The 18423-nt window shown below is 42.7% G+C and overlaps 1 protein-coding gene across 2 annotated transcripts in view; it reads left to right on the top strand.

Moving 5' to 3' along the window:
- galnt18a (UDP-N-acetyl-alpha-D-galactosamine:polypeptide N-acetylgalactosaminyltransferase 18a) overlaps positions 1-18423 on the top strand; it is a 180171-nt gene that overhangs the window by 137280 nt on the left and 24468 nt on the right. For both annotated transcript variants that reach the window (XM_085280894.1, XM_085280893.1), the window contains exon 9: positions 10882-10977. In XM_085280894.1, coding sequence (XP_085137020.1) covers positions 10882-10977 — 96 coding nt within the window. The remainder of the gene's footprint in view (positions 1-10881; positions 10978-18423) is intronic.

Below are 18423 nucleotides of genomic sequence, written 5' to 3'. Positions count from 1 at the left end.
TCCTCATGTATGACCCTGGGGCTGTTTCATGGACTTTTGCCTTCTTATACACGACCACTACCAGTTTAGGATTTGGGATTCGCATCCAATACGATTGATACTTCTTTTCATGTTTTGGTGTAAAGTAAAGATATTAGAGTGATTAAAGTCTGGATTTGAGTTGCTAGAAGTGATGGGGGGTTTCTCACCACGTGGTCTGTATATCAGTGCCTCTGCTAAATTATTTTGATTCCCTGTGGTGACAAAATATACCCTCTACCCAAAATGATTCATCTGGAAATGGTCACAAATGGACTTTCACAGTTAGGTCTTGTGCTCCTGCGAGTGTGCGCCTCTTATTTTGAGTTTTGTTCAGATTCTTCATGTCGATGCTTTTTAGAAATAACCTAAAATAGAAACAATACCCACCCTGTTATCGTCGTATCATAAACACCTCTTCATGACTTCCTGTAACTTTCCAGCTGCAAAAACACAACTTTTCTGTTAACCCTCAGTGCAATTGCACACGCACACTCACTTTAAATCACAGCAGCAGGTATGGAGAAGGTGAACTTTTTTTCTACCACTTAACTTCTGCATGACTATAACTCTCATCATCTAACGTCCGTGGGAGGATTTTGCATAATTGAAAAATGACAGTAATCTGTTGAAAGCGGAGCAGAATTATCCCCCTGCTCTGACTGCTCCTGCTGATAGAGGAAGAAAATGACTAATTTGGGACCAATTCCACTTACTAACCATTTAATGTCATTTTTAATTGAGATCTCAGTCACCCTTTAACCCATAAAATCTTTAAAACTTATAACTGGATTGTAGCTTGGGTAGACATCCAGTTTCTGCATTGATGAAAAAACCAAAACTTTTGCCACATTGTAACTTAAGTGTACCGAGGCATGGACTTCACTAGACCCCTGAAGGTGTGCTGTGGTATCTGGCACCAAGATGTTAGCAGCAGATCCTTTAAGTCCTCCGTGGATCGGACTTGTTTGGACTGAGATCTGGTGAAACCCCTCAAACCCGTTTTTGTGCTCCTCAAACCGTTCCTGAACCATCTTTGCTTCGTGGCAGATGGCATCCTGACTGGTGCCAACAAACTGTGATGCTCTGTGTATTCTGACACCTTTACATTTTTCAGCAGTTTCAGTTTTAGTAGCTTGTCTGCTGGGTCAAACCAGAGGGGACAGCTGTCACTTCCACATGCATGAAAGAGCCTTTGCCACCCATGACCCTGTCGCTGGTTCACCCCTGTTCCTTCCTTGGACCGCTTTTCATGACCCCTGCAGATGGAAACACCCCACAAATCTGCAGTTTTAGAGATTTGTCCCTTTTTCAAGCCTCCTCAGATCCTCATGTTTGCCCATTTTTCCTCCATAAAAACAACTTTGAGGACAGAATGTTCACTTGCTCCCTAATATACATATCCAACCCACTAACAGGTCCTGTGCTGAAGAGATAATCAGTGGTATTCACTTCACCTGTCAGTGGCCACAGTGTTACACCTGATTGGTGTCGTGTAGAACAAAGAGCAAGACAGCCCATTTAGGAACAGATTCTCAGACATGAGATGGAAACATGACACTTGTAAGGGTTAAAAAGAAAAGATACAGCTAGATGATGAACCTGGTAACAAAATGTGGGTACAAAGTAACCCGCATAACCTCCAGGTTATTTTGACCGTATCCCACCAGGTGATATGATTATTCAAGCTTTGCCCAAAATTCACTTTCTTGAGTTTTTCTGAATGATAGGAAATCAGATAAAATGTGCACAGTATCAGTGCATGCTTCTGTTACTCTGAAATAATAATAACTCGTAAACTGAAATGAGGTTTGGTCTTCAGATTGTGGGCCCTATTCGAGGAAGCAGGTAAAACAATCTTTGAGTTTAAAAATCAACTCAGAGCCGCCAGAACAGCTGATCAGAGTTGCTCCAATCAGCTCTGGGAATGTTCACCCTGAATATGAACACGTGCCAGTGCTGACTGTTTATATTAAAAAACAGGAAGTTTAAAAAGGTTCATTTCGATTAGCTCCGTTGTCATGACAGACAGAATAAAACTTTGATACTAAATATATAATTTGTTAGAACATTTGCTGTCATTTATCCAAATGTAATTTTGATTAAATGAAGCTGGAATCTTATTTTTCTTCTTGATTTTTAATCTAATTACTCAGCTGTGACCCGACAGGAGAGACGGTCTGTGACGTTATTATCCTCAAGACAGTGTTTAATGAATAAAAACTGTTTTTTCTATAGTTAATGATCATTTCTATGTTTCAATAATTTTTTAGTAAAAGCTTAATCTACTGATGAAATGTAACAACCTCACTTTTTTTGCTATTACTGGATAAAACCTCTGATCTAATGTTCTCCAGTTCAGTCATGGTTTCAGATTCCTGAAAAAAAACAAAGCAGGGCAACTTTCCAGGTTTTTTTCATCTAAAGTTTTATCATTAAAAAGAAGCACATTATAAGAACTGCTTCATTTTTTATATATATTGCATAAATTAGTATAGCTTAGATCAAAGGAGCCTTTTTAAACAAAGGAACAAATCACGTCAGGGAAATGAAGCCATTATGATTCAGACGGGATGAGCTGGGAAACGACCAGAGCTGAACCGGATCTGGTCTGAATCCGTGATCCGTATTCATTTTGGATCCCTCCTGCTGGGCCAGTGGACTCGGGTTTGCAGAGTGCATGACTGAACTTCAATCTGTGAACAAATATTACTACACTGTTCAGGACAGACTATGTTTAGCCGCATGCAAAAAGTCACTTTAAATATTTTTAGTTCAGTTTCATTGATCAGTTTCATCGATGATGCTGGTGTGAAACTGATTTGGTTCCAGGTTTGTGGAATCAGAATCAGAATCAGAATACTTTATTGATCCCTGGGGGAAATTATTTTTGTTACAGTGCTCCATTTTAAACCAACATTAAGACAAGACAGACAATATGCTAACTAAGAATAGTACAATATATACATATATATACATACATACATACATAAGTCACTTATAAACAAATATTTGGAAAAGAAACATGTGTAGCTGTAGCAGCAAACAGTGTGTTAAGTGGATGCGTTGTACAGGGAGCCACAGGCAGGAATGATTTCCTGTGTCGTTCAGTGGTGCTTTTCGGTAATCTCAGTCTCTCACTGAACGAGCTCCTGTGACTGACCAACATGTCATGGAGTGGGTGGGAGGTGTTATCCAACATTGTCTTTATCTTGGACAGCATCCGCCTCTCCGACACCACCTTGAGGGAGTCCAGCTCCATCCCCACAACATTGCTGGCCTTACGGATCAGTTTATTAAGTCTGTTGGCATCTGCGACCCTCAGCCTGCTCCCCCAGCATGCAACAGCATAGAGGATCGCACTGGCCACCACAGACTCATAGAAAATCCTCAGCATTTTCTGGCAGATGTTGAAGGACCTCAGTCGCCTCAAAAAATAGAGACGACTCTGGCCCTTCCTGTAAAGTGCTGTGGTGTTTTTAGCCCAGTCCAGTTTATTGTCAATGTGTACTCCAAGGTATTTATAGTCCTCCACAATGTCAACACTGACCCCCTGGATTGAAACAGGGGTCAAGTGTTTCCTGGTCTTCCTGAAGTCCACGATCAGTTCCTTGGTCTTTGCCACGTTGAGCTGCAGATGATTCTGCTCACACCACGTGACAAAGGAGTCGACCACAGCCCGGTACTCTGTCTCATCATCCCTGCTGATGCATCCAACCACCGCAGAGTCATCAGAAAACTTCTGAAGATGGCAGGTCTCTGTGCAGTGGCTGAAGTCTGTGGTGTAGAGGGTGAAGAGGAAGGGGGAGAGGACAGTCCCCTGTGGTGCCCCTGTGTTGCTAATCACCTTGTCAGACACACACTGTGGGAGACGTACATATTGTGGTCTTCCTGTCAGGTAATCAACAATCCAGGACACCAGAGAAGCATCCACCTGCATCGCTGCTAACTTATCACCCAGGAGGGTCGGCCTGATGGTGTTGAAAGCACTGGAAAAGTCAAAAAACATGACCCTCACAGTGCTCGCCGGCTGGTCCAGATGGGTGTAGACACGATTGAGCAGGTAGATGATGGCGTCCTCTGTTCCGAGACGAGGCTGATAAGCGAACTGAAGGGGATCCAGATGTGGTCTTACTATGGGTCGCAGCTGGTCCAGGATGAGCCTTTCCAGGGTCTTCATGATGTGGGAGGTCAGTGCCACGGGCCTGTAATCCTGGGGGCCACTGGGACGAGGCGTCTTTGGTACAGGGACGAGGCATGATGTCTTCCACATCACCGGGACCCTCTGCAGACTCAGACTCAGCATAAACAGTTTATGAAAGACTCCACACAGCTGGGGGGCACAGGTCTTGAGGACGAGGGGACTCACTCCGTCTGGTCCAGCAGACTTGCCTGAGTGAAGTCTCCTCATTTGCATCTCAACCTGGTATTGAGTGAAGGTGATGGGTGGGGGAGGGGTGTCAGGAATCTCACAGGAGGCAACATGTGAAGAGAGAGGCTGGCACAGTGGTGTGGCTCTGGATTCCAGGCTGACTGCAGGTGAGGTTGTGGGGGTGGGAGCAGACACTGTGGTGTCGAATCTATTGAAAAACAGATTCAACTCGTCGGCTCTATTCTCACCTCCCTCAGCTCCCCTGCTGTTGTTTGGCCTGAATCCAGTGATGGTCTTCATGCCCCTCCACACCTCTCTCATGCTGTTCTGCTGGAGTTTCCACTCCAGCTTCCTCCTGTAATTGTCCTTAGCCTCTCTGATCTTGTCCTTTAGTAACACCTGGACCTTCCTCACCTCCTCTTTGTTGCCCCCTCTGAAAGCCCTCTTCTTGTTGTTGAGGAGGGCTTTGATGTCCTTAGTCACCCACGGCTTGTTATTTGGGTAACAATGAACAGTCTGAGCTGGAACAATGGAGTCGGTGCAGAAAGTTATGTAGTCTGTGATACACTCAGTAAGCCCATTGATGTCCTCGGCGTGAGGCTCACAGAGTGTTTCCCAGTCGGTCACCTCGAAACAGCCCTGTAGTTCCGCTATTGCCTCCTCTGACCACCTCCTAACAGTCCTGGTGGTCACAGGTTCCCTCCTCACAATTGGCACATAGCGGGGGGTGAGGTGAATCAGGTTATGATCTGACCTACCAAGTGGGGGGAGGGAGGAGGAGCTGTATGCATCCTTGACGTTAGCATACAGTAAGTCTAAAGTTTTCTCTCCCCTGGTGGGACAGTCCACATATTGTTTGAATGTTGGTAGTGTATTGTCCAGTGATACATGGTTGAAGTCACCCGAGATCACAATAAAGGCACTCGGGTGCTGAGTCTGTAGCCGAGCTATGGCAGAGTGGATAGTGTCACATGCAGCTGTGGGGTTAGCAGAGGGGGGAACATAAACAGCCACCAAGATGACGTGAAGAGCCTGGACGTGATTTTCAGGCCAGGAAATTTCAAGTGGATATCCATTTGCACCTATGAAGTGTACTACATGAATACTATAATTGCTGTATAAACAAATAGCTGATTTGGAGGGGGTCAGGTGGGAGGCACTCACTGATTTTCTGTGGAATCACCCAAAAAGGAAACCACCAGGTTGAAGCCTCTTATTTTCAGGCATATGGGACATGCTTGTTCTCATCTCGTGGGAGAGCTACAGGTGTAAGTTCTCTCTTTTATTTTATTTTTCAAATAACTTTGATTGTCTGCAAGCTGGATGCAAACAATTTTTGTTTTCCCACCTGTAGTTAAATAAAACCTTTCAGTTTTATTCCGTCTCTGTGGAACATCAATTCTGTCGCTGAATAGAAGAAAAGAGTTATGTGTTGATAGATGTGTGGGTGGTGGGGTGGGGTGGAGGGGCGGCTGGGTGGGGGGCAGACATTAGCGGCAGCAATTGAATCTCCAGTTCTGAAAGCAGCCTCCGCATCACCTCTTGTGCTGTTGTTCGATAAACACTTCAATCACAATGTGGGCCGGATGGAGTTATTTGTTGACACTACTGAGCACGTGCGGGGCTTGGCTTCGAGCGTGTCAGAGGAAAGCGTTGCCACGGTGACATGTGAGAGATGTAGATAGGAAGGTTTCATATTTGCCAAAAAAAACCAATATCTTGCGGGAGGTAGCAGTCGGAGAGAGCGCGACATGCGTTCTGATGTGACAACCATCTGTTTACACACTCATCTCTTATTTAGCATGAAGTCAAAGCTACAAGAACACACAGCTCACACAAGGCAAGCACTGAACACAGCACAGACAGTGAAGTCAAGAAGCCGTGCTTAAAGAAGGGAAACGGAGAGAAATTCAATTGGAAATGAATCTGGAAGAAGTCAGGCGAGAGCCACAACAGAGGAGTTACAGCCGTCTGTTAAACACGGTGGAGCATCTGTTATGGTTCGGGCTGCGTTTCAGCCGGTGGTGTCGCATGTCTTTGTTAAAATCAATGGAATTATGAAGAAAAATGCATGACAGCGATCCCAAACACACTGCAGGTGCAGTAAGAGCACACCTGGAGATAAAAACACAGAGTGGAACAGCATCAGCCGTGGATCGGACCGCGACATTATTGAAGCAGTGTGGGAACATCTTGCAGGAGAAATGTTAGCCAACATCCAAAGAAGGGCTTTGAATGTTCTTCAAGAAGCCTGGAGAACTTTTCCTGAAGACCACTCAGAGAAATGAAGGGAAGGCCACCTCAGACTGTGCTGAAGAAAAAAGGTGATCGCACCAAAGCTTGACTTTTAAGCTCTTTGTTGCCTTATTTACTTAATTTCCATTCATGTTGACATGTTTTACTAAATCGCTGCTTCTATTTCCCACTCATGAAATATAAAGAATGGTTTTCTCTGACTTCTACACTGTATTATATGTTAGAGACCTTTAACCTCTGAAAATAACGTAAACTAAACTAAAATTTTAGATGTTATGGAGTGCAAAGGGGCATAGCATGGGAATACAAGTGCATCAAAAATTGCCTTCATGAGTGAAATGGCCCCTGATGTGATGCCTCCTGGACTCGAGAGCACGGCCTGATTGATGGAAGAGTTATCAGCTGGTGGAGTCCAGACTGATGTATCTCAACAACTATTAAATCCTCCTGCTTCCTTACCTCCACTGAGCAAAACACTGAATCATCCGGTGTCATCGCAGCCACCGGCTGTGTAATCGAGCCTGACCTCTGACCCTCTATGAAATGGGACAAAAGTAAAAACGAAATTCCCTCAGGGGATCGATAAAAAATCAAATTATTGCAGCGCTGTGATACGTCCGAAAGCAGCGTGAGATATTGGGAAACAGAAAGCTTCACTCAGCCTCCAATAATGGATCAAAAACACACTGAAACCTCCACAGGACTGTCTCTGACGTGATGCAGAGGAGCGCAGAGAGGCGATGGGTTGCATTAAGTAAACCAAGGCAGAGATGCGATCCATGATCCCGATGAACGGCGGGTTCTGTAGGTTGGCTGAGGCCAGCTGTGCTGCAAGTGGAGAAAATAAACTGTCGGAAATGAAAGTTTTGCCTGTCTGTCATTCATCATAAACTCCAAATGCTTCAGCTTTGAGACTCGGTTTGGTGTGAATGTGGACCCATCGAGCCGTTTCATTCAACTTTCAAAAGTAATGTTTGTATTTTGCCAACGTTAATGATGAATAAACCTGGAGCCGACCAAACTCAGACCAGAGCTTGAATACATACAGAGACATTTCTATTCAAATCCGCTCTTTTTAGAGGTCGTTTTTTACCGAAGCTCATCAGTTCAGTGTCAGCTATTAACAGCCAGGTTTCCTCAACGTGTGCATTCGTATCACATCAGTCCTCATGACGCTGCGGTTATCGCTGTTATCAGAGCTCTGCTGGTGAATATTTTACTTCAGATAATAAACAGTTTGTTGTGTGGAATGTGCAGGAATGGAAAATTTAGATAAACGTCACCCAAACTGAAGATGTTATCAAAAAAAGGTAAAAAACATCTCAGAAAACATGGAGAACTTAGAGACCTGAGTTATTAGCTTATGTTTTAAGAAACATCGTTTTTGGTAAAAATTAAGAAACTTAACTTCATTGACCACTTTTTCTATAATTTCATCAATTTTAGCCTAAATTAAGGAAAAACTATAGACTGTATAAAAAGACTACGAATATTTTCATGGTTTTTCAATTTTTAAAATCTTTACTTTAATATAAATGAATCATTTATTCTTGTGTTATCCACGGCTTTGTGACCGTTGATATCACATGGAATCTAAGCCATGACTAATTCAATTCTATTGATTTTTATTTACATAGCGCCAAATCACAACAACAGTCGCCTAAAGGTGCTTTATATTGTAAGGTAGACCCTACAATAATACATACAGAGAAAAACCCAACAATCATATGACCCCCTATGAGCAGCACTTTGGCGACAGTGGGAAGGAAAAACTCCCTTTTAACAGGAAGAAACCTCCAGCAGAACCAGGCTCAGGGAGGGGCGGGGCCATCTGCTGTGATTGGTTGGGGTGAGAGAAGGATAAAGACATGCTGTGGAAGAGAGACAGAGGAAAATAATGCATGTGTGAGCGCATCAGTCATCGCACAAAGATTCATGACACGTCATGAATCACGAAGCAGCTTAACAGATTGTTATTATCCGTAAAGTGTTCAAGCGAACATGGTCAAAGTACAAAAATCTCTGCTGTATATTACCAAGGCTGGATTTTTTTATACAAATTAAACAGTTTGATTTCACGCTATGATATCGATACTGTAGTTTCAGGCATCTGGCTAATAGTTAATATTAGTTAATACTGATTACCAGAGTGAAATGAATACGCTGACTGGGATTCAAACTGTTAACCCTTCACTGCTAGCTCCTCTGCTGGCATCAGATTTGACTAAGTCATCAAAGTTTACTAACCTCAGCTCTATACTTAAGTTGCCCTTTGAGAGAATAACATAAAGAAGTGATGGCATGAAATGGAAATGCAGCAGAAACTAACACGATTGACTGATCAACAATTACAGACGGTCCAGATTATTATTCTGCATTTTGACTTATAGTTCCCTTCTAGATTTAATGACCACACCAAAGACTTTTAAGCAGCAAGCCACTGTATTTATAAAATGCTAGGGCTCATGTGTGCACACAGCCGCTGTTTTTCTGTGCACATGCTGCAGATGTATCGGAGGACTCGGGGGTTGAGTGTCTTGCCCAAGGTATATCTAACGTAACAGTATCCTACAGACACCAGGGTAAATTATTCACTTTAGGCCAAAACCCTTCCATGGGTAGCGTGGACTCGGATATTGGCTACAACATGGGCTCGATGCACAGCGATATTGGCCCTCTGGAGGATCCTCCCTCTCTGAGGGTTAGGGATTAATAGCACTGTACTCAGTGCGATAATTGCTAAGATCAGAAAACAAGCCATGAAGCAGAACAGACGGAGCAAGGACAACCTGAAGTTCTTTTTAGTTTTTCTCTTGCCTACTTTGAACAATTAGTTCATAATCTTTTGTGGAACGTGGCCAAACTGAGGAAATAACCTGTGACCCAAAAAGCAAAGATGCTCTTTCTTTTTGAAATATGACTCTGCAGCTGCCAAAAAAGGTGAATGTTAGTGTAAAGTGTTTGCATAACTCTCCTGGCGAGCAGTAATTAGCCCGCTGTGGTTCCATTTGTCTTCACTTTAGCCACGCAGCTAAAGCTGTGTAGTGCACCACTCTGTCATAATGGAGTAATTAATAATGTAGAGAGACAGCCAGATAGAGAGGGAGAAGGAGACTGCTTCACTCGTCTTCCACTTATGAGAGGAATACAAAGACGCATCCATAAGGAAAACCAGACACACGTCGTTTAAACAGAGCGTCTTCTTTCTTTAACTTCATTTTCTTGGTTGTGGTGAAAGGACCACATCATCGCTGTCTTAGCTGGTTTCTTTATTATACTCCCAAAACACTTTCAAGCGACAGTAAAATAATGAATTTGGGTTTAAAGCGCACTCTCTCGGATGTAATTTGAGGGGATTAACAGCCCATTAAAAAGGAAGGGTTAAGGAATTACAGCTCTTTAATAAGTTGTCCCTCCAAAATATCAAAGGATCAAAAACAGTGGACTCAAAGGACGGGGCATTTCTCTTAAATTAGAGGGAAAAAAACATAAAATAACGTATAAAAATGTTTCAATGAAAAATGTCCTCTTAAAAGCACAACGTTTGACTTTTGTAAAGAGATTTCTTTTACAAAAACAGTTAATTTTTTGTTCTTAATTTCAGACCTTGTCCTGGTCGTCTGGGTCCTGTGTTTGTTTAGACTTGTGGAATATTGAGATTCTGATCTTCAGTTTAGGAGATCCTCTGATTTTATTGCATGTCTAGTTCTTAGTTCTTCTTTAGTTTTGTTTCTTTGGTGTCCAGTCTCCAGTCTTTCCTCGGTGTGTCCTCCTCTCTTGGCCCTGTCCTGTGTGGTTCTTGTGTTCTAGTTTGGCTGTTGCTTTGTTTTGTCTCCCCGCTGTGTCGTGTGTTTCCATGCCTGTTATTCCCCGTGCGAGTGTCAAGCTCACGTGTCTTTGCCTGAGTCTCAGTGTTCTTATCGCTTCCTATTTTATTTTGACAGTCCCTCATCTCATGTGCGTTATGTTTAGTTTTGCTTCCCTGTTTCGTTAGTTGGATTTGTTCCGGCTGTGTTTTCCACCTGTCGCCCATCGTCTTATGTATTTAGGTCCTTAGTTTTCCTCTGTTCCCCTTCACGTTGTCATTCCCTCCTCCTGTGTCCTGTTTGCTCTGTTATGAAATCGATTTAGACGGCAGTCTTGTCATTTTGTATTCCTGAGCTTCACTGCCTATAATGTCAGTTTTAGGTAGAGAAGCATCCCGTCTTCATTTTGACCTTCACTCTGTTTTTCAGTTGAAGAACAGCTTGAGAGACGACCTGTGTCTGGACCAAGGACCTGACACTGACAACGTCCCCATCATGTACCTGTGCCATGGTATGACGCCTCAGGTGAGTAAGTCGGCTCAGGTTTTCATTCTGCTCTCGTCCGCTCTGTCCTATCGCTTCGAATCCACGAGACACCGATAAATACTGATCGCACAGAGAAATCCCCCAAGGCAGGCTGTCAGTAGCAGATAATTAGAGTCCTCTGCAGTCTTTGTTAGTTTAAATGGGGGATTTGGAGAGAGTAACCCTTGCATAAAGTTGCATTATGCAGCAGGGATGAGTGAGTGTTATCTTTTTCCACATCATAACAGAAAGAAGGCACAGTTAGCACGTTGTCCAATTCTAAACAGAAACATTTTGTCATTATGCACAGCTTTTTAAAGCATGGTTTGATGTTTTGCTGTTGCTGATTGCTTTGTTTCTTTGGGGGCAGAAAAAACCCTGAAAGCAGCAGACAGACGTGTTATCGCTGTGTAAAGTTTCTCTGGCGCTTCGATTGAGTTCAGCTGTGAGTTGCCTATTGTTGGGTCCATGCAGCCTGGGTGTGTGTTGCTGTCACTTAACGCTGAAAACAATGCTAATGAGAGCGGAGGTGCGTACCAGAAAACTAAAACAAAAGCTTTAAGGTGGTCAGTTTGTTTTGTGGATTCAGTGCTGCAAGCAGCTGCTTTCAGATAACGAGTAATCTGATGCGTTGTTGGACTCGGTCGGGTAGCTTTGTATGATTCACAATGCAGTATAATTTAGTAACACCTGTGATAAAGGGCGTAACCCTTTAAAGCCGGTCGGAGCGGGCTACTTTTAAATCCCAGTAGCTCTGCAACCGCGTAAGCTAGCGCAATAATTTTTTTTTGCATATGAAACCGGAGGAGTTGTACTTACATCTTATGCCATCAGCTTGTGCTAGGTCACAGTTTCCTTCCACATAAAGCTTTGCAAAAATTGCATAAAAACCACTTGCAGCAACAAAAACATAATATTCCAGAAACACGCTTTGCCGATTCGATCAGCTGTTCATAACACTTCCTACGTTGGAATAGACGTCAGCGCGAACTTTCGCTTGTCCGCCATGACCTGCCCGAAACCGGAAGTAACGTCATTTTAGCGGAAATGTAGTTTTTTTACTATCAGGGCCTCATGAGCCTATACTGGTGTTTTTAAAAGTTATGTTTGACTTTATGACTTTCTGTTTCGTTTCTGGGATGCTTAGGACTCATATTGCACTGCTGGAAATAGTTTATTGTGATGCACATGCTGTTTTTTGCAAATCTGCATTATAATATTTATTTTCATTTTTCCTGCAGTATATAAAAATTGGTGTATTTCAAAAATAAAACTATGAAGACACTCAAAATAAATTTCCTGTGGTGGGAAACTATTTTGTTTTGAGGGATAAGCCTCTTAAATTTCTCTAACTAGAAATATATGTTAAAAAAACAAAAACAATTTTCAATTTTTTTTGTAGTTTATTGCACTTTTTTGCAATTTATGTAATTACTATGCACTTAATGCAGACATGTTATTAAAATTTGGGCTATAATGGTTGTATTGATGTATATCAACTTGAAATGCTCCCAAAAATGGCTCCACAGCATGTAAAAATATAATACAAGCTCTGGCGGACTTGGTTCTATGGTAGGTCTTAAAGGGTTAATTCCCCTGTAATGGGAAAAATGGAAAATTGAATTTCATGGTATTTTATTTCAAATTAAGTAATTATATTTCCCTACAAATACTTAAAGGTAGGTACATTAGAGGAAGGAAACACTCATTTAGAAAGTGTTTAAAGAGTAACTGTGAAAGAGAACAACTGAAGTCACACAGACCTGATAGTTAAGTACAGCCCGTCTCTAATGTTAGATGGAGAAACATTGTTTTTCAGCAGAATTACCATAGAAACTGCACACTACGTGTAATTACTTGCAGTACCTACATCTACTTACAGTATAATTATTTCTTTCTTTCCTGTTAAACCTGACTGGTCACCCCCTCATTCTCATGTGTCTTCCTGTGTAAATATTAATAACTATAGTTAAATTTAAATGTAAATAAAATACCTTGAATTGCCATGTAGTTACAGGGGATCCACTCTTAGTCATGGGGCGTATTATAAAGTGCTACCCATAATTCTTTATATCTTCTGCCGGGCCCTGGTTAATCCTCAGGTGGGGGACGTGTGTGCAGTCAGAGCCCAGCGTGTGAGATCTAAACACGGGCGCAGTCAGCTTATCAAATCTGGCAAGAAACTATGAGATGATATTCAACTTTGGGTAATTTACCAACAGGACAGAGGCAGCTTGTTAATTGTATTCAGAAAAGCATATAAATATATGCTGCAGGTCAAATATAGGTCATAGGTCACACAAGTGTAGACCTAGAGCAGCAGTCTGGCAGGCAGACACCATACAGGGAGTGCAGAATTATTAGGCAAATGAGTATTTTGTCCACATCATCCTCTTCATGCATGTTGTCTTACTCCAAGCTGTATAGGCTCGAAAGCCTACTACCAATTAAGCATATTAGGTGATGTGCATCTCTGTAATGAGAAGGGGTGTGGTCTAATGACATCAACACCCTATATCAGGTGTGCATAATTATTAGGCAACGTCCTTTCCTTTGGCAAAATGGGTCAAAAGAAGGACTTGACAGGCTCAGAAAAGTCAAAAATAGTGAGATATCTTGCAGAGGGATGCAGCAGTCTCAAAATTGCAAAGCTTCTGAAGCGTGATCATCGAACAATCAAGCGTTTCATTCAAAATAGTCAACAGGGTCGCAAGAAGCGTGTGGAAAACCCAAGGCGCAAAATAACTGCCCATGAACTGAGAAAAGTCAAGCGTGCAGCTGCCAAGATGCCACTTGCCACCAGTTTGGCCATATTTCAGAGCTGCAACATCACTGGAGTGCCCAAAAGCACAAGGTGTGCAATACTCAGAGACATGGCCAAGGTAAGAAAGGCTGAAAGACGACCACCACTGAACAAGACACACAAGCTGAAACGTCAAGACTGGGCCAAGAAATATCTCAAGACTGGTTTTTCTAAGGTTTTATGGACTGATGAAATGAGAGTGAGTCTTGATGGGCCAGATGGATGGGCCCGTGGCTGGATTGGTAAAGGGCAGAGAGCTCCAGTCCCACTCAGACGCCAGCAAGGTGGAGGTGGAGTACTGGTTTGGGCTGGTATCATCAAAGATGAGCTTGTGGGGCCTTTTCGGGTTGAGGATGGAGTCAAGCTCAACTCCCAGTCCTACTGCCAGTTTCTGGAAGACACCTTCTTCAAGCAGTGGTACAGGAAGAAGTCTGCATCCTTCAAGAAAAACATGATTTCCATGCAGGACAATGCTCCATCACACGCGTCCAAGTACTCCACAGCGTGGCTGCAAGAAAGGGTATAAAAGAAGAAAAACTAATGACATGGCCTCCTTGTTCACCTGATCTGAACCCCATTGAGAACCTGTGGTCCATCATCAAATGTGAGATTTACAAGGAGGGAAAACAGTACACCTCTCTGAACAGTGTCTGGGAGGCTGTGGTTGCTGCTGCACGCAATGTTGATGGTGAACAGATCAAAACACTGACAGGATCCATGGATGGCAGGCTTTTGAGTGTCCTTGCAAAGAAAGGTGGCTATAATGGTCACTGATTTGTTTTTGTTTTGTTTTTGAATGTCAGAAATGTATATTTGTGAATGTGGAGATGTTATATTGGTTTCACTGGTAAAAAGAAATCATTGAAATGTGGATATATTTGTTTTTTGTTAAGTTGCCTAATAATTATGCACAGTAATAGTCACCTGCACACACAGATATCCCCCTAAAATAGCTCAAACTACAAACAAACTAAAAACTACTTCCAAAAACATTCAGCTTTGATATTAATGAGTTTTTTGGGTTCATTGAGAACATGGTTGTTGTTCAATAATAACATTATTCCTCAAAAATACAACTTGCCTAATAATTCTGCACTCCCTGTAATGGAAACAGGGTTTGGTAGTTAACAGCCTCCAAAGACTGTAAGCTGTGCAACAATATTGTGGCGTTGCTTTCTGTAGCATGAAACAAACTCCATCTGTGTGTGTGTGTGCGTGTGTGTGTGTGTGTATTTTTATAATGCAGCTGAGTTTGTGTGGGTCTCTATGAAAACCTTGTGCGCTGTCCATGGTCCTGAAACTATAATAGCTTAATGTGAGTGTCACAAAACTTCGTTGAGGACAAATGTTGTTTGTAAAGTGTATTAACATAAATCCACAGATCAGACTGACACCCATCAAAGAGTCATTGCTGGTGTTGCATGACTCCTTTAACTTTTTTATCACGTTTATCTGGTATTGCAAATAAATTTAGACGATTGGAGAAACGTCTCTCTTCAAACACTCGCTCTAAAATCTGTGCGAGGCCTCCTCCGTGCAGCAGTAACTGCAACCATATCAAGTGCAAAAAGTTAAGATGCTTTTTCTGCGTTAAATATCACCTCAGTTATCGCCAAACTGCACGTCAAAAACGTTAGCAAATCAGCTGGCACACGTGGTTTAAATGTTCTCTTATTTTCTTGCTTGAGAAAGGATCTCCCAGAAATGCATATGCAAGAGGCTGCTGCAAAAATCTGAGCTGTCGCTTCTCACATGCAGTCTTCTCACTGCGCTCTCTTTGTAAATAACAACAGTTTGTTTTGTTTGTTTTATGCCAAAACCCAGTCTGCACTAGCACAACACGTTAATGCTTGAATCTGTTTCTTAGGACAGTCTAAAGTTCACAAGTACATAAACTCTGGGCATGTATAATATGAGCACTCACCACTGGAATTATATATATGACAGGTAATAAGAAAAATCATAACAGGTCTCCTTTAAACACTCTAGTCAGAAGGAAGTCCAGCTGAGTCCATCAAGCTAAGAACTTAAAACGGAGGTGACTGCATAGTCACAACATCAGTTATTTTGAGCTATGGACGCCTGCCGTCACGAGTTAGACGTCTAATTACACCATAGATTTAAAATGAAATGCAAGGAGACCCACCACCCAATAATAAGGTTCACGTTCTGCGTGCTGTTTTAGTTGCGACGGGAAACTTTTTAGCCTCTGCAGCTGAAAAGTTCTGCTCGAGTCACCGAGGCCAATCAACAACTCTATCAGCTCGCTGCAGATTTAAGGTCATTGAATTCTGAGGGGCGGTAAAGGCTACGCTCATTGCCTTCTTAATGCAGACCGGAGAAAACAATTTAAAAACTGAGCGAGCGGGACTGTGCATTGCCGCTCTTCTCTGCTTTGAACAGCTCTGCAGCCTCACAAAATTAAAAATTCATATTAAATTGTCAGTATTGTGTAAAGAGGCTCACATAATCAGAAGTAGACGCCTACGTAGTGCGCTGCATCGAGGGAAGCTTTCTGACACTCCAAACCTCGCCTCCATTGTCACTAAAGTTAATAGCTTTGACCGGCGCCTTGATGTCGGAAACATCCAACTTTCTTTCTGGGTCACACTCGGTAATACAGCATCAGCTGCTGAAACAGCTGTGTTTGCATTTCCTCCCTCACCCTCCGTCTTTTTGCCTTCCATATATTCTCTCCGTTGGGGGAAAGCATAATCAGCAGGTGCTGATAAAGAAATTGAGTGGTGCCTTTTTTTTTTATCTCTTACTGGCTTTTTTTAAATCTATTTTTTAAATGCAAGAAAATGAGACGGGCAAAGCCACCGTGAAGGTTTTTGAGCGTCTTCTCATCACAATAAAAAGCTTCATTCTAAGTGTGCTGGTTTTGCTAAAATTAGGTTTGGCAGGTTGATGCTTTATGAAAAGTTGTAACATTTGCAGCATGAGTTTGGCTCAGGCTAATCACAGATAGGACAGGTAAATGTATTCAGCCTCTGGCAAAGCAGAGTGCCCTCAGTCCCAGTCAGCAGTGCCTAAAGTGGAGGCCTGTGAGCCAAACCTGGTCCCTCTGGGATGCAGCATGATGCTGTATTATTCATGCACCTTATATGATGTTAACGCGGCTCTTCTAACAAAACTCACTTTTCCCGGTTAGCCTTGGTGAACAGATATTTAGGTGTTAAAATACACAGTGATTTAAAATAAAATTCTTTCAAGAAATTTCAGCTTCCTCAAAAGAAAAATGACTTGAAGCAAGCCATAATTTACCTACTGCTCTGTGCAGTGTCTTCAGATAACAGGGATATTTAGGGGCTGTGCTGGGATAAGTGAAGATAGGAGCAGAATATCGTTACACAGTACAGAATCAGCAAAGGGGAACTAATCACTTTATAGACCCCAGATATTTAGGCTTTCAGAATCAGAGGTGCGAGTGCGTACTGCACAGAAAATGAAATGGAAGTTATTATCTATCCTGTACCTGCTGTGCTAATCATCATGGGATTAGAGAATGTTAGTATATAATGGATAAATCCATAATCTCTTATGTTAATGGATATTTTTATACACATTCATGCATGAGCTGCCACTCCTCGAATTAAACTAATGAAATTTTAGGCCTCTGTGAGTAACTCTGCTCATACAGACGCTTGGTAAAACTGCGCCGGCACCGTCCTCACTCGGGCTCGCTGGTTGGAGCCAAAAAGATGCCACGTTTATTAGACATCAGCGAGACGCAGCCCGAGGAGGCAGAGCAAAAAGCAGCAGGAAGCGTTTCATAGCAGACATCAAAGTCTTCAGTATTCCTCTGGTCTTCTGTCATGCCTTCGATACTTTTCCTTCTTTATTCTTTATTCATGCAGAATATCTTTTGTAATGTTATTCCCTGCAGTGCTTTTTATTCCCAGTTCAGATCCTTTTATTCTGATTCGTCCAGTCCTTTAGATTAGGTGTGTGGCTTTGAATACCTGATGAACTGCTGAGTGCCGATGATGCATAACGTTCCTCAATTTCCTTTCTGAGCTTTCCGACACGGAGGAGGGGAGGGAGGAAGAGAAGGATAGACGGGCAGAGGTGGGATAGAGAGGCCATTTAAGACACAGAGGAGGAGAGTGATCTCAGAGAGCGGAATTCACTGGCAAGTGTTCAGTAAAGCACTTATATGAATGTGTCTGACCACAGCTATCGACTTCATGTTGCATTCAGGTCCAGTCGGCTCGACTGTAAACAAAACCTGACTGCAGGAAAAATGTTGAGGTGAGCGGCCTTTTGGAGATTACACTTCGAGTCTGGCACAAACCAGCTGAAGCAAACCACACAAATAGTGCATTGCTGTCTTTCCCAGCTCTCAGGTGTTGTTCCTGAGATCTGCTGGAGCCACTCGGCTAGCTTGGGAGTCACTGCACCGAGTGTTCCGACTACCACTGGGACCACTGTTACCTTCACCCTCCACATCCTGTTAATGTGGATGTTGGGTATCGAAGATGCCATAGGTTCCTCATCCTATTCATGTAACCCCTTCCGCTGGGGTTACTTGTGTAGTAGCATTCCAACAGCATCCTATTTTTATCTCTTGCCCATCGATGCCATCTTGTTCCAGTAGACCACTTCTCATCAGGGTGCCCTGGTTCCTCAACACCTGACAC

Source organism: Mchenga conophoros, linkage group LG7 (genome assembly GCF_057382185.1).
Source record: "Mchenga conophoros isolate Kocher_MC1m ecotype Shallow Benthic linkage group LG7, M_conophoros_male_GT1.1, whole genome shotgun sequence".
In the NCBI taxonomy this organism is placed as follows: Eukaryota; Metazoa; Chordata; class Actinopteri; order Cichliformes; family Cichlidae; genus Mchenga; species Mchenga conophoros.
Note: the sequence above shows the minus strand (reverse complement) of the source record. Positions and strands in the feature narration are given on the sequence as shown.